We start from the raw sequence: 15,514 nt of genomic DNA, 5'->3' as shown, positions 1-15,514 counted from the left end.
ACCTTTGGGGGTCTAATGGAGTTCATGCCTCAACAGATCAGGGCTGTTTCAGCAGCAAAAGGGGGACCAACACAATATTAAGCAGGTGGTCATAATGTTATGCCTGATTGGATTTATACAGCTTTTCCAATCCCAATGAGATGATTTGACACTCCCCCCCCCCCCCCCCCCCCCCCCCACCCCACCCCCCCCATATATGGCAATCACACCCACCACACTCCCTGTATAGAGAGAATCAAAAACAAAGTCCCTCCATTTTATGTTGCAGCACACACAAGCAGCAACAACACGGAGCCGTGTGCAATAAAAAGATGAATGCATTTCTGGAAAAGCTGCAGAGCCGACATTTAGAGTATTTAGGAGATAACTACAGGAACTCTTATCTCCTTTAACATTACACATAGATGTGAATGAAAATACAAAAACAAAAGTAATCAGACTATGTAATGCTATGAATATTACATAATAATTAAAGTTAAATCTTATGCAACAAAAATACTGGATGTTAGCTTATACATTTTCATCCATTTGCACAGATGAATCCTGCAGCTGCACAGATTTGTTTGTGAAGAAGGAAGAGCATAATCACATATGAAGTCAGGATTGTTTTTTTAATACATATAAATATTTAATCTATAAACAGTATAATAAATAAACAGCTCGTGTGAAAATAAACCACAGTAAACCCATCCTTCTTAGCTGGAAACATTCAGTTTCCCCACACTTGCATTTTAGCAGGAGAATGATCCCAAAATCGGTTTGGCAGAGCAGACTCACACCAGTAACACGTGCAAACACATTCCTTCCATATTTGCATGAATAAATAAAACCATCTTTTATCTCATAGGCATTTTTAAAAAGCTATCCCATCTTGTTCTTGTTTGTGATGAAGCAAATGTCATCTCCACTCGTCTCATGTGCAGTACAGACAGAAATAAGGATCTGACTAGCCATTTAAACCAAAAATGAGCCACAACACAATGAAGCAGAAAAGAGATTGGCTTGCCCCGACCCGATGCCCTGCGACCCCTGCAGAGAGCTGCCCGTCCTCAGTCTCAAGCAGGGTCCCATTGCGGAGGCTCTCGGTCCCATTCCCCATCTCCTCCCTGAGCTCCTGCTGGAGCAGCTTGGAAATGAGGCTGTTGAAGCGGTTCTCCGTGGTGGAGGCAATCTCTGAGGAGGCTGTGGTCAGGTTGAGATCAGCGGGGTCCACGCACGTGCTGTTCACCTTGGCGAAGACCACCTCACTGAGATCCAGTCCCGCCACGGAGGACGGTGAAGCGCAGGGGATGTCCCGCACCAGTTTGTAGTTTTCCATCCACTCCTTCAGCCACTCAAGGGAGCAGTCGCACTCCCAGGGGTTTCTGAAAAGGTAAAGGCGGCCCAGGAAGTAGATAGGCTGGAAAACAGGGAAGGGGAGGGTGGTGAGGTTGTTGCTGTTCAGGTGGAGTGTGATCAGGCTGGTCAGGTTCTCAAAAGCCCCCTCCTCAATGTGTAGGAGCTGGTTCCTGTCTAGGTACAGGACCTCCAGCTCCACCAGGTCACTGAACCAGGTCTTGGACAGGTTGGTCAACTGGTTACCCCCAAGGTTGAGCATCTTGAGCCGGCTGAGACCTTTGAAGGCGAGCCGGGGCAAATCAGACAGCAAGTTGTCATTGAGGTAAAGGTTCTCCAGCTGTGCAAGGTCCTGGAAGGCCTGCTCATGGATCACGTTGATGTGGTTCTCCTGGAGGTTCAGGTACCTGAGATAGATAGAGATGTTTAAGACTGAACCAGTTCACACCATAAGACAGGATTGATGGCTTTTGGATAATTAAGCCAATCTTTCTCTGCAAGAAATGTTCAGTTTATCATAGTTTAGTTTCAGCTATGGCAGGCAGTGCAGACTCACTCCAGTAACCACACCTGCAAAACATGATGTCATCTCCTCCGTCTGAGAACCAGTTGCAAGTAGTGCATTAGCTAAGGATAAATAGACATTTTGAATGCTACTGAGTGAAAACTATATAATGGGAGACAGCTTGTTCCAGGATCATCACAGCAGGTGGATCTACATGTTTGATTTGGTGCCAGATGACCTTCTTGACCCAACCCTGTCATCATTTAAACTGCCTAATATTGTGTAAGACCTGCTTGTGCCGCCTGTCCTGCAGATGCATGGACACGGCACCTTATTGTGCTTGTCCTGTGCTTGTTTTGATGTTTGCATCAGAGCTTAAAGCAGCACTAATTAGTTGCTTACTTACTTGAGGCTACCCAGGCCCAGCAGGGAGTTGTAGGCCACCGCCTCTATCTTGTTTCTCTCCAGATAGATGTGAGTCAGGTTTTCCATGCCTCTGATGGCTCCCGGGATCCTCCTGAAGTTGTTTTGGAAGCAGAGCAGCTCCTTCAGTGCCGTTTGCTCTATAAAGATGCGATCAGGGATGCTGAACAGGTTACAGTCTGACAAGTCGAGGCGCACCAGCTTCTTGAGCCCTGTGAAAGTTCGTGTATGAAGGTAGCTGATGTACTCGTTGTGCGCCATTTTCAGCTCCACCAGGTTTGGGAGGCCCTGCAGGACAGAGGCTGTTAGTATAATATGCAGATCCGAATATGTTTCAGGAGATGCTGTTTCATTTACAAGACACCAACTAAAGCTACTTTCAGATTAAGCTGCCATCAAGAGAATGGCAGAAGCGTTACACAGCAGGTATTTTTGCACTGTCAAGAAATTTAGGTCTTGAAACAAGTGACTGGTCTCTTAAAGAAAAACACACTGCACTACATGCTTCAAATTTAATGAACATTTGCATCTTACTGAGCATGAGTGGTCCTTAAAGAGAACCCTACGGTGGTCCTAAGCAGTCAGTGCACTTCTATTTAAAAACACAAACTGTTTCTGGGTTCACTTTCAGGAAAAAAAAAGGGATCTTGCATAAATTCTATACATGTTATAAACCTGGTGACATTGCTTCCTTTATTTGCTTGCATTTTGTCTTTGACTTCCAGCTGTTTTATTAAGTTCTGGTCTGTTAAACTCTCCGGCTCAGCAGAATAGTGCTCAGAGAGGTGAGAAAGGTTCAGCGTGCTCACAGCAGGAGAAAAACTGACCTCTGGATAGAAACTCTTTTGTTACCAGAAATGTAAAAACGGACAGTCTCTCTACACTTAATTTAAAGGTGAAGCTGATCCTATGTTAAAACGCAAGAAAACACAAGCTATTACAATGGGGCCGACAATGCCTTGCTTTTTTTTATCCGTACAAAAATCCTAAAAACTTCAGCACAACATTCAGCAGACCTTGAAGGCTCCCGGGGTAATGAAGGAGATGTTGTTGTGGTCCAGAGAGAGAGACTTGAGGGAGGGCAGGGTGCCAAAGGCCCTTTCTGACAAGAACTTGAGCCTGTTTTTGTCCAGGCTGATGGCGGAGGCCTCGCAGGGAAACTCTTTTGGGAGCTCAGCCAGGCCGGAGCGGTCGCAGAGCACGCTGCAGCTCTTCTCCTGCGTGCAGGTGCAGGATGGTGGGCAGGCTCGAACGCACGCCCACCGTGCTAGCACCGCCTGAGGCAGCAGGCACAGCACAGAGACTGAAAGGAGGACAGGAGGGTTGTGATTTCAGACTGTGGTACTTTGAGTATTTTTACAGGAATCAAGCACTTCAGTTAGTGACTCATTTTACAAATATGGTGAACGTGCTGTCACTCACTTTTGGAGGCCAATTTCTAATTAAATAAGTTCAGTAAATAAGATGCCAATTGATGCATAATAAATGAGCCACCAAAGAGTTAATGTGTCACTGGTGGTCAAACTTTTTAATAATGTCATATCAAGAATCAATTTTGTGCTTTTTGCAATGTTTCGGTTTTTTATCAGGTAATCTGTTGATTTGAGAGTAAAAGACAGTAAAAAATACATTTATACAATGATGTTAAATTTGTTATATTTTTATTATTTTGTCACATTGTTCCTCTACTCTGCCTTTATTTAGTTATTTATATATTTAGTTATTTATATACCTCAATATTTAGTCTGCAATTTTTTTTTTAATAAATGTTGACTGTGTTACAATGTAGTCAATGATTAAAACAAGTCACATGACAATTTGAATGAAATTAATAAAAAAAATAATAAGAGGACAATAAGCTCTACTTGTGATGTCATCAGGTTTCCGATCATGGCGGCCTGTAAAATTTTCCTGGCTGGACCCCTGAACACATTTCAGCAGGCGTGAATCACCCAGATTCCAGTTTCTGTAGAATGAGTCTACTGTTGCAAAGTTTCTTATATGAAAAGGAACAAGAGTGGATGAGCTCAGAGACATTTCAAAGCTCATTTCAATTCAATTTTATTTAACAGTCGCCTCAAGGCGCTTTATATTGTAGGCAAAGACCCTACAATAATCACACAGAAAACCCAACAGTCAAAATGACCCCCTGTGAGCAAGTGACAGTGGTGACAGTGAGAAGGAAAAACACCCTTTTAACAGGAAGGAACCTCCAGCAGAAACAGGCTCAGGGAGGGGCAGTCACCTGCCGGCTGGGGACGCACTTGTTCAAAATTCAAATGCTGGTCAAAAATAATACCAAGATTCTTAGCAGATGATCTGATATTGCTTGAAAGGAGGCCAGTGCAATGATGGACCTTACATACTAAGCACTGGGCAACTGTGTTCTCCTTCTTCATGTGTTCTGGTGCGTTTGGAAGTTGGAACATGTAAACAGCATGAATGCTGCAAAGGATATGTTCGGGATGGATTCAGAGAAAAGCTGCTACTCCTCAACATCGAAAGGAGCCAGGTTATTTAATTAATATGCTGATAGCTATTTCCAGTATATAATAATTATGTGCTGCTTGTACATCATCCATCCATCCATTCAATTTCTATCATTTATCTGGGGACAGGTTGCAGGTGCAGCATTATAAACAGAGAAACCCAGACCTCCCTCTCCCCCAGCCACCTCCTCCAGCTTATCTGGGGGAACACTGAGGCATCCCCAAGCCAGCCGAGTGACTTAATCTCTCCGGTTTGTCCCAGTAGGAGGTGTGAGGGAACACCTCGCCTAGCAGGCATCCAAATCAGATGCCTGAACAACCTCAGCTGGCTCCTTTCAATGTGAAGCAGTAGTGGTTCTACTCTTAATCCCTAGGTGACCATAGGTGAGGGTAGGGACGTAGATTAAACCGACAGCTTCGCTTCCACACTCAGGTCTCTCTTCACCACAATGGAACATACAGCATTGGAATCACTGTGGATGCTGCACTGATCCATTTGTCAGTCTCCCACTCCACTCTTCCCTCACTCACAAACAAGACCCCAAAATACTTGAACTCCTCTACCTGGGGCAGCCCAAGTGGGCGCTCCACCCTTTTCTGGCTGAGAACCATGGCCTCAGACATGGGGGGTGCTAATTCTCATACCTGCTGTTTCACACTTGGCTGCAAACTGTTCCACTGCGAGCTGGAGTCCACCACCCGATGTAGCCAACAAACCACATCATCTCCAAAAAGCAGTGATGAGATTCTAAGGCCACCAAGATGGAAGCCTTCTGCCACTTGGCTATACCTAAAAACTCTGTCCATAAAAATTATGAACAGAATCTGTGACAAAGCCCTGGAGAAGCCCAGCACCCACAGGAAATGAGTCTGACTTATTGCCAGCAATGCAAACCAAGCTCTCGCTGCAGTTGTACGGGGACCAAATGGCTCATAACAACAGGTAAGACCCACCAAGCTCCCGAAGCATCTCCCACAGGATACCCTGAGGGCGTGGCTGAATGCCTTCTCCAAGTCCACAAAACACATGTGGACTGGACGGGCAAATTCCCAGGCACACTTGAATATCCTCAAGTCCTCCAGCGTCCCGTGGCCAGAACAAAAACTGCACTGTTCCTCCTGAATCTAAGGTTCTATGCACCCTGCATAGACTGTCCTGGGGAGGATGAAGAGTGTAATCCCCCTATAGTTGAAGCACTCCCTCCAGTCTTCCTTCTTAAAGATGGGACACCCCACTCTGCCAGTCCAGTGGCACTGCCTTAGGTCTCCATGCAACGTTGCAGAGGCGTGTCAACCAAGACAGCCCTACAATACCCAGGGTCTTCTGGAACTCAGGGCAAATTTCATACAGCCCAGAGACCCTGCCACCAAGAAGTTATTTATCTACCTCAGTGACCTCACCCGAAATGATGGACAAGTAATTCCCCCACATCCCCACACTCTGCTTCCTCTCTGGAAGGTGTGTCAGTAGGATTGAGGAAATCTTCAAAGTGTTCCTTCCCCTCTCTACATTATCCTCAGCTGAAGTCAGCAGTGCCCCACCTGCACTATACACCGTATGAGCAGAGCACCGCTTTTCCCTTCTGAGTTGTCTGATGGTTTGCCAAAATCACTTCGAGGTAGTTTGAAAGGCTTTTTCCCTGGCCTCACCTAACTCCTCCCACACCTGCTTTTTTTGCTTCAGCTACTGCCAGACCCTTGTTCTGGTTGACCCACAAGCTAAACAAGCCTGATAGGACTCCTTGATGGCTCCCTTTACCTCCAGTGTCCAGGGATTACCGCCACGACAGGCACCAACCACCTTGGAGCTGCAGCTCCTTGCAGCAGCCTCAACATTGGAGATGCAGAACACGGTCCATTCGGACTCATTGTCCTCAGCCTCCCTCGGAATGCTGTCGAAGTTCTTTCAGAGGAGGGAACTGAAGATCTCACAGCCTCTGCCAGACACTCCCAGCACATCCTCATTATACATTTGGGAGCACCAGGCCTGTCCAGCATCTTCTCCTGCCACCTGATCCAACTCACCACCAGGTGGTGATCAGTTAACAGCTCACACTCCTCTCTTCACCTGCGTGACCAGAAAATATGGCCGCAGATCTGATGATATGATTACAAAATCAATCACTGACCTATGACCTAGGGTGTCTTCATGCCACGTGTACTTATGAACACTCTTATGCTTGAACATGGTGTTCATTATGGGCAAACTGTGGTTTACACAAAAGTCTGATAACAAAACACCACTCGGGTTCAGATCAGGCAGGCCATTCCTACCAATCATGCCCCTCCAGGTCTCACTGTCACTGCTCATGTGAGCACTGAAGTCTCCCAGTAGGACAATGGAGTAACCAGGTGAAGCACTCTCCAGCACCCCATCCAATGACTCCAATGAAGGCTGGCTGGTCCGAACTGTCTTTTGACATTTTAATGTTCTCAGATTAATTTAATATGCCTCACAGCAAACATTAGTAATGCATGTGTTTGCCATAAAAAAAATATTTTAGCTAGCAGTGGCTACATATTTGCGTTGGCCACTTTTGTCAAGGAGTTCACTGTGGTTGACGTATCCCCAAAACATGAATTGTAAAAATCTCTTTCTTTACTAAATGCTTTAGAAATAGGACCAGGCCCTGGTGTGAATGCCTCTGACCAATCAGAAACAGACTGCGCTCACTGCCCGGCACTGTGGACTTCCACTGGTATTTGTCATAGCATACCAGAAATAGCAGCTCCACCACTGGTGCCCTGAGCTTTTTCACAGATGAGAGCAGGTTCACTCTGAGCACATGTGACAGATGTGAAAGGGTCGTGCCCTATCACAAACTGGCAATCTGTCCAGGGTGTACCCCACCTCTTGCCAACTGAAAAAGAACAGATGAATGGATGGATGATATATAAGTTCTTGCCACATATACATATATTTCTAAGATAAGTTTCACTCAGCTTTATCAACCAAGTTTTTTGGATCACTGATTTTATGTACACAAAACTCACAATGAAATTTGACCTCTTCAGTCCATTAAATCCTTAAAAACCTACTAACACCGGTTAAAAAAAAAAAAAAGAAGATATAAAAAACATTCATCTTTTATATTAAACTGATTTTTTCAGCCACACAAGGACACTGCTGCTTAAGTAATGACTGGATATTTGAGTCTCACTGTTGTGTGTTTTGAAGGCTAAACTGCCTGTTTGCCAGCTGCTGGTAAAATGATGATGTGATTAAGAAAGAACAGCTTATATCAGAGATTAGTCCCACAACAATAGGTACTGTCTGCTCTTTGGATCTCACCCTTGGTCCATTTCACATTAGCTAGAATTCAGCCCCGCCTTTTCATTTGATCAATCAGTCTTTGATGGAGCCCAGCAATTCTGAAACCAGTCTAAGCGATGACTGAGAAAAGCAACTAAGCCAAACGAGCCCAGAAAAAGTAGAAGAGAAAAGGGACTGAAACTGACCAGTGAAAGTGATGACAGTCATTACTGTAGCTGCTCATCTGGGACATGCCAGGATTAAGGGAGGTCTGAAATAGCACAAAAAGAGCACTTAATGATGAACAGTTATGAATTATATAAATGTTGCTGGAAGTCTTTAGGTTAGCTAGTATGGTGGGCATATATTTATCTGGTGACAATAGGAAACCACGGACAGTCAGTCTTTACAATGGTGCTAAATTCACAGTGTATCACAGCAGAAACTCAAAGAATTCAAGGCAGCATACCTGCAGATTGTTCAGCAAAGTTGCATCCATGTGTGCCAAAAATCACTATCCAAATATTCATGCATGTGTCCATCCTGCCTGTCCCATATCAGTCCACACAGCGCACTTTCAACAGCATCACTGAGCGAGCAGAGTGGAAGCTTCTGCTCGGCATGGTTCTCCAGCAAAAAATGTATGTGGCTGCCGTTTTTACCCTTCATCCACCTCACTTCACCGCATGCGCGTGCGTGTATGTGTGTGTGTGTGTGTATATGTGTGTGTGACACACACATCTAAAAACCATCTCTTAATGGCAGTCAAATCCCCTGGGTAGAGTGAGTGATGGAGGGTGGCCGGCAGGATTACAGATGTAAAGTGAAGCTCAGTCAGATCAAACTGCAGGAGCAGAGCAGTGAGTTAGAAATGCAAGCAGAGAATGTTGGATGTCAAACTTATGAAAATAATGCAGATGCTGAAATGGAACAGGGAATTACTGAACCATCAGTGGTGGATGAGAGAAGTGATCAGTTAGTTAAATAAGACTGCCTGTGCCATACGAGCTCGATGGATCACCATTATTCCCTACATCTGAGGCCCTTGAATGGCCCTAAAACCTCATTCTCACAACACGACACAGAAATTATACAACAGGCTTTCAATGGGTGTCACTGACTCAGTGGTTATGAAACCTACTCAGCACATTAGAGACCATGTGACCTTTTAAGAGTAACATGAAAAACCCTGAAAACTGGAGTAAGCATACTTTTCATGCAGGATGAAAGATATATATCTACTGTTGTGTGTTTTGACTGTCTAAAAAGCTTCCACAGATGGCCAACCAAAGTAGAGCCCATCTGTAGAGGAAGAAAATACAGGTCAGCTGTTTTTTTTTGTTTTTTTGTTATCAGAATGGGTTTCACTAGAAAGTTCTACACACAAGCTTCCCAGGTTCCTTGCACATCTGGTTACAATGGGTAGAGATAAGCATAAGCATAAGAGCAGCCTTCTGAATCTGGGTCGTCTCAGAGATTTAGGTCACCTATGGCTGTTTAGTTCTGTTGACCTGCTGTCCAGATGGAAACGTCTCAGTGACTAAATTCAATGATCTCATTGCCATGAAAAAAAAAAAAATCACTGACCTGACTTCTTTCAAGCTTTAAGTCAGGTATGCAAACTTTGTGAGATGCACGGCATTCACACCACATCTTTGTTAAAGCTCAAAGCTCTGATAAGTCTGATTTACATTTTGCAAAAGCAAACAAGCACAGAAGTCTCAACTGTTCTGCTCTGCAATTAAACAGTCATAACTAACAATAATACTTGATGATAGCATCACACAGTTGCTGCAGATCTGTCAGCTGCTCATACAAATTTCCTCTTCGACCACATCCCAAAGGTAGTGAAAGTTTTTTGAATTGACTGACTGACTTTGTGCGTTTTGACATATGTGAAAAAAAGTTTTGTTTGTTTTACATATGTCAAGACGCACTAAGGGCAGCCCTGGCAAAGTCCAACACCCACAGGAAACGAGTCCAACTTATTACCGGCAATACGGACCAAGCTCTCACTGCGGTTGTACAGGGACTGAATGGCCCGCAACAACAGGCCAGATACCCCATACTCTAGCAGCAGTTGGAGCACACCCTCCAGTCTCCCTTCTTAAAGATGGGGAACACCACCCCGGTCTGCCATTCCAGTGGCACCGCCTTAGATCTCCATGCGATGTTGCAGAGCGGTGTCAACCAATACAGCCCTACAACATCCAGAGCCTTCGGGAACTCAGGGCAAATCTCATCCACGCAAGGGGCCCTGCCACCAAGGAGTTGTTTAACCACCTCGGTGACCTCACCCCCACTGATGGGCGAGTTGTCTCCCTCGTTCTCAGACTCTGCTTTCACTACAGATGGCTTGTCAGTGGGATTAAGGAGGTCCCTGAAGTATTCCTTCAACCGCCTGACTACAGGCTCAGCTGAAGTCAGCAGCACCCCACCCACACTATAGACTGTGTGAATGGAGCACCGCTTTCCCCTCCTGAGTCACCTGATGGTTTGCCAGCATCACTTCAAGGCCGTCCGAAAGTCTTTTTCCATGGCCTCCAACTCCTCCCATACCTAGGTTATTGCTTTGGCCACTGCCCTAGCCATGTTCTGCTTGGCCTGCTCGTACCTGTCAGCTGCCTCTGGAGTCCCACAAGCTAACCAAGCCCGATAGGACTCTTTTTTTTTATGTCTCCCTTCATCTCCGGTGACCACCATCTGGTTCGGGGATTATCACCACAACAAGCACCAACCACTTTGGAGCCACAGCTCTGAGCAGCAGCCTCAACAATGGAGGTGCAGATCATCAAAGTTCTGCCAGAGGTGGGAGTTGAAGATCTCTCAGACTGTGGCCTCTGCCAGGTGTTCCCAGTGCACCCTCACAATATGTTTAGGTGCACTGGGTCTGTCCAGCATCCTCCCCCACCACCTGATCCAACTCACCACCAGGTGGTGATCAGTTCACAGCTCAGCTCCTCTTCTTCACCCAAGTGTCCAGAACATGCGGCCGCAGATCTGGTGATACGATTACAAAATCGATCATCAACCTGCAACCTAGGGTGTCCTGGTGCCACGTGCACTTATGGACATCCTTATGTTGGAACATGTTCATTATGGACAAACTGTGGTTTGCACAGTAGTCCAATAACAAAACACCATTTGGGTTTAGATCGGGCAGGCTGTTCCTCCCAGTCACGCCCCTCCAGGTCTCACTGTCATTGCCTACGTGAGCATTGAAGTCTCCCAGCAGGACAATGGAATCACCGGATGGAGCACCCTCGAGCACCCCACCCAGTGACTCCAAAAAGGGTGGGTACTCTGAACTGTCATTCAGTGCATAAGCTCAAACAGTCAGGACCTGTTCCCTGGCCCTCTCGTCTACCAGTGAAAACTCCAACATACAGGCAGCAAGCCGAGGGGATACAAGAATACTCACCGCAACTTGCTGCCTCGCAACTCCAGACTGGAACAGAGTCCAGCCCCTCTCCAGGAGACTGGTTCCAGAGCCCAGGCCGTGTGTTAAGGTGAGCCCGACTATATCTAGCCGTTATCTCTCAACCTCACACACTAGCTCAGGCTCCTTCCCCACCAGAGAAGTGACATTCCACGTCCCAGTAACCAGTCTTGATAGCCGGGGATCAGTCCACCAGGGCCTCCTCCGTTGGCCACAGCCTGACACACATATTTACTAATTTCAGAATTTCCCAGAGAAAACCGCTATTCATGTTACTCACAGCCTCTTTCAGGTATGACTGCTAGAGGTCGCTTAATTTTAAGACGTAGGTATTGGTCGTAAAAACTTGCCTGCAGAAACGACTTATGAAGTCATTTTTTAAAAGGACAGGCTCATACAGATCAGTGTGATTTAAACAATGATGCTACATTAACTACAGTAAATAATTCTGACAGCTGCAGCTGCCCTGATTATAAATCTGTGATGTAATCACTGTCTCCATCCTTATAGCCTGTTGAGGGGTGAAAGACTGTAAAAGCGCTCATATTACATACAAAAATTAGCCAACTTCCAACTGGGATTTCAGTGCTTGTAAAATGACTTTGCTCCTCTGGTCGCTCTGACAGTGACTTTATGAATGAGGAAATTAATGGGAGTGTCAGACAGGTGGTTCAGGTGTAGCAGGAGGGGAGGAGCCAGAATCTGTAACTATGGTAACTGCCTCAGAGTTGAAGTTAACTCTGTTTCTGGAACAGTTTCCATCATTTTAGGGTTGACAAACTCAGCAACATCTAAACACCTGAAAGACCCCAGAACACAGCTGATGCACGATCATTTCCATGGTTAATAAAAACAACGTATGTAACCAAGAACACTGTCAGTGAGGTCGGCTCATCACTGTCTACAATCACTGTGGTTGGTTAAAATGAATGTGTTGCCTACATTTTTATATCTCTTCCAGAGCATTCCTATTTTTATTTGGAAATCCTTCTTTAAATCTCTTGATAAACTTATAACTGTGTTTATTTGGAAAGGCGGCGCCCATAAAATAAAGAAAGCTGCCATTCAAAGACGTAAAAATACTGCTGCACTTGTGCTTCCCAACTTTCTCTACTATTATTGGGCCTGCAACATACAAAAAATACTCCACTGGGTCCATTTCAATTTTGATGCTGTAAACCATGGTGATCTATGGGTGTCAGCACTTACTAGGCTCACTAGTAAGTGCTAAATGTTCTTTGAGTGTACAATCACTAAACCCAATCGTGGATGAAAAAAATTAAAATCTGGAGGCAGTTCAAAAGACACTTTGGCTTAAATGTCACCTCAGTCTACGCTCCTGTCTGGAGAAATCATAATTTTCCTCTTGCCGTTTTACATACTACATTTTCAACTTGGAATGAGAGAGGTATTAAATTTGTGTACAACTTGTTCTCTGAGGGCCAGTTCATCTCTTTTCCCAAATTGAGCGAAGCATTTGATCTACCAAAGTCAAATTATTTTAGATATTTACAAATCAAACATTGTGTTCAGAAAAACTTTTAACTCCTTTCCAAACTGTTCAATTAACTATATAGTGGACAATATTTTTGCATTACGTCCTGTGAATAAAAGATTAACCTCTGCCCTGTACAGCCTAATAAGTGATATCGATCCCTCTTTACCTGATGACATCAGAAGGCGGTGGGTGGCAGACCTGGGTCAAATAATAAGTGATGAGCGCTGGATGGCCTCACTTAAACAGATACATACCTCTACAATATGTGCTTGACACGGTCTGTTGCAGCTGAAAGTGGTTTTAGATTAGCTGATATACATCCTGATGCAGACCCTTCTTGCCCTCGCTGTAAAGGCAGCCCGGCAGATCATCTGCATACGTTTTGGTCTTGTCCTGCTCTTTCTACCTTTTGGTCTGATATTTCACACCTAATCCTCTGTGTGCTGTATTCAGAATTACTCCAACGTCCTACTCTGTAACAAGCCAAGCAAGAGCAGTGATTGCACTTCTCTTATGGCGAGAAGAACCATCTTACTATGCTGGAAGCAGCAATTCCCACCCAGTTTTAGTAAACGGATTAAGGATATTATGTTTTTTTTTAATTAGAAAAGATAGATATACATTAAGAGGAGCCGCACAACAATTTTCAGGTGACCTGGAGCCCATTTCTGAATTATTTCATATACCCCCTGATGTAATGAGAAGTAATGAGGAAGAGTAGGGGTTTTTTTTCCTTTTTATTTATTTTGTGTGTTTTCCCATTATATTCTTATACATTGTCAATTATCCTATTATGACATTTAGTTAAATATTGAGTTATGCTTTCATTGTCATACTGAACATACTTTGAATGATGTGGGGAGGGTGGGGGGTTGTGGTAGTTACATCTTCGAGCGGTTAGTGTTTTATGATTGTTCATGTAAAAAATGTCTAAAACCAAGAGATGCCTTCATGAATAGAAATTCCTTTAAGTCTTCTACTTACATGAATGTAAGGAAATATGAATATTTAATCAGAATTACAGTGTGGAAAACTGGCACAGAAAACATACTAAACAGTAGTAGTGGAGTAATAGAGAGCAACTAAAGAAATACTTTAACTGTACTTGAATGCTTTAGTCTCAGTGGAGTTGGGCCTTCTAACAGTATTTACAATTGGTGGGTTAATGGGATGCCATTGGGACGCCCCAGCTCGGATATAGACACACACACCTGATTATTAACTCCATTACCGATAGTTTTAAGGTTGTAGAAATGCTTTTTAAAATATATATGCACAAAATGATGTGCAGGTTTTTATTTTAGCCTCATAGCAACAGCTCACAAACAAAACCATTACTCCTGATAATGAATTGAAATCTCAGCAAATGTTTCTGGTGTGGTTGTAAATGTTTTTCTTCCTTAGATTATAAAAACACAAAATTAAAGAGATCACACACACACTGAGCTCAGGAAAATGACAACTGACACAGCTTAATTTACAAATGAAAACTTTATGTAGTTTCTTCAAAAGAACTGAAACCCAACCAATCATAATCACAATCATATTGAATTTTGCTGCCCGCCTGCCCCTTATCCACACAAGGCGCCGGGCTGGTTTGCTACAGGTCTTCTCGGCATGTCTACATCAAACAAGTCTTCATGAAACATGCTTGATTTTTTTTTTCCAGATACTTTTGCATTCAAACATTTTATTTTGGTAAAATCATACAATTCGCACAGCTGAGTATTTTCCCATGCAGTGCAGTTGCCTATAAGCTAATACAGAAAGCAAAGTCTACACCTAAAGAGCTCTGAGGTTCTCCACAGATCGTGGAACAAGTCTCTGGGTTCCACCCGGTTCATCCCAAACAGCACCAAGCGCTGCTGTGGAAAAGGTAAATGCTGCAGACCTGTTCCACATTCACAGAGAACTCCAGAGGTGTCATATATGCAAATACAACAATGAGAATAAACCACATGTTTGTTTCTTTAAGGATTGCCATGTGCCAGACATTCACTGGAGAAAAATAATCATCAGGTCAAATTAGAATAAAGAATCACACAATTGGAGAATCTGAACACTTCTGCAATGATATGCTTAGGAAATATTATGCTTTTTTAGACAGCATTATTCCAAACCTTGGCATGTTTTGTTAAGATTCTGTTTCAAATTTCGTTGACCAATTAGTTTAATCTAATAGAGATGACTGGCCCCGAGGAGGCCCTGAAACAGCTGTGGATATTATTTACTGAGTCCAATGTATCTTAAACATTAAAAAGCTCACACTACCCCGAAATATATAAATTTCACGCATACAGGTTGACATTCAACATTCAAGTGCCAGTGTTTTTTTTGAACTGTCTTTTGGTCAAGTTTCTGAAACTTTCAAAGAATCACTCTGAGGCTTACAAAAATAAATATTTGTCAAAAATGCTTAATAAATTACACAAAACTAGCAGCAAAAGTAGAATCTAGAAATCTGTGCAAATGGCTAAATTCCCCAGACTGCTAAATCCCCTGGTCCCAAATAAATCCTGGTTTTTAACATTGAGAACCCTTCCCCTTTGTAAACAAGCTGCGTTTTTTATTT

At 43.9% G+C, this 15,514-nt stretch overlaps 1 protein-coding gene across 1 annotated transcript; it reads right to left on the bottom strand.

Annotated features, from left to right (window-relative positions):
• Window positions 1-207: 207 nt before the first annotated feature.
• Window positions 208-8,623, bottom strand: nyx (nyctalopin). The gene is made up of 5 exons (XM_030757370.1): window positions 8,475-8,623; window positions 8,212-8,276; window positions 3,280-3,566; window positions 2,247-2,551; window positions 208-1,742 (listed from the first exon to the last, which is right to left on the bottom strand). Exons 2-5 carry the CDS (start codon window positions 8,231-8,233, stop codon window positions 947-949), a joined length of 1,410 nt encoding a protein of 469 aa, XP_030613230.1. The 5' UTR covers window positions 8,234-8,276; window positions 8,475-8,623; the 3' UTR covers window positions 208-946.
• Window positions 8,624-15,514: the final 6,891 nt, after the last annotated feature.

The sequence above is a fragment of the Archocentrus centrarchus genome, chromosome 21, assembly GCF_007364275.1.
Source record: "Archocentrus centrarchus isolate MPI-CPG fArcCen1 chromosome 21, fArcCen1, whole genome shotgun sequence".
Taxonomy (NCBI): Eukaryota; Metazoa; Chordata; class Actinopteri; order Cichliformes; family Cichlidae; genus Archocentrus; species Archocentrus centrarchus.
This window is presented reverse-complemented; position numbering and strand designations above follow the sequence as displayed.

Excerpts from the sequence above, each read along its gene's own strand:
- nyx (XM_030757370.1), bottom strand. The coding sequence starts at position 8,233 with ATGACTGTCATCACTTTCACTG. Across the intron at positions 3,567-8,211 it reads GACTGTCATCACTTTCACTG|TCTCTGTGCTGTGCCTGCTG; the intron begins GTCAGTTTCAGT and ends TCCTCCTTTCAG. Across the intron at positions 2,552-3,279 it reads TTACCCCGGGAGCCTTCAAG|GGCCTCCCAAACCTGGTGGA; the intron begins GTCTGCTGAATG and ends TCTGTCCTGCAG.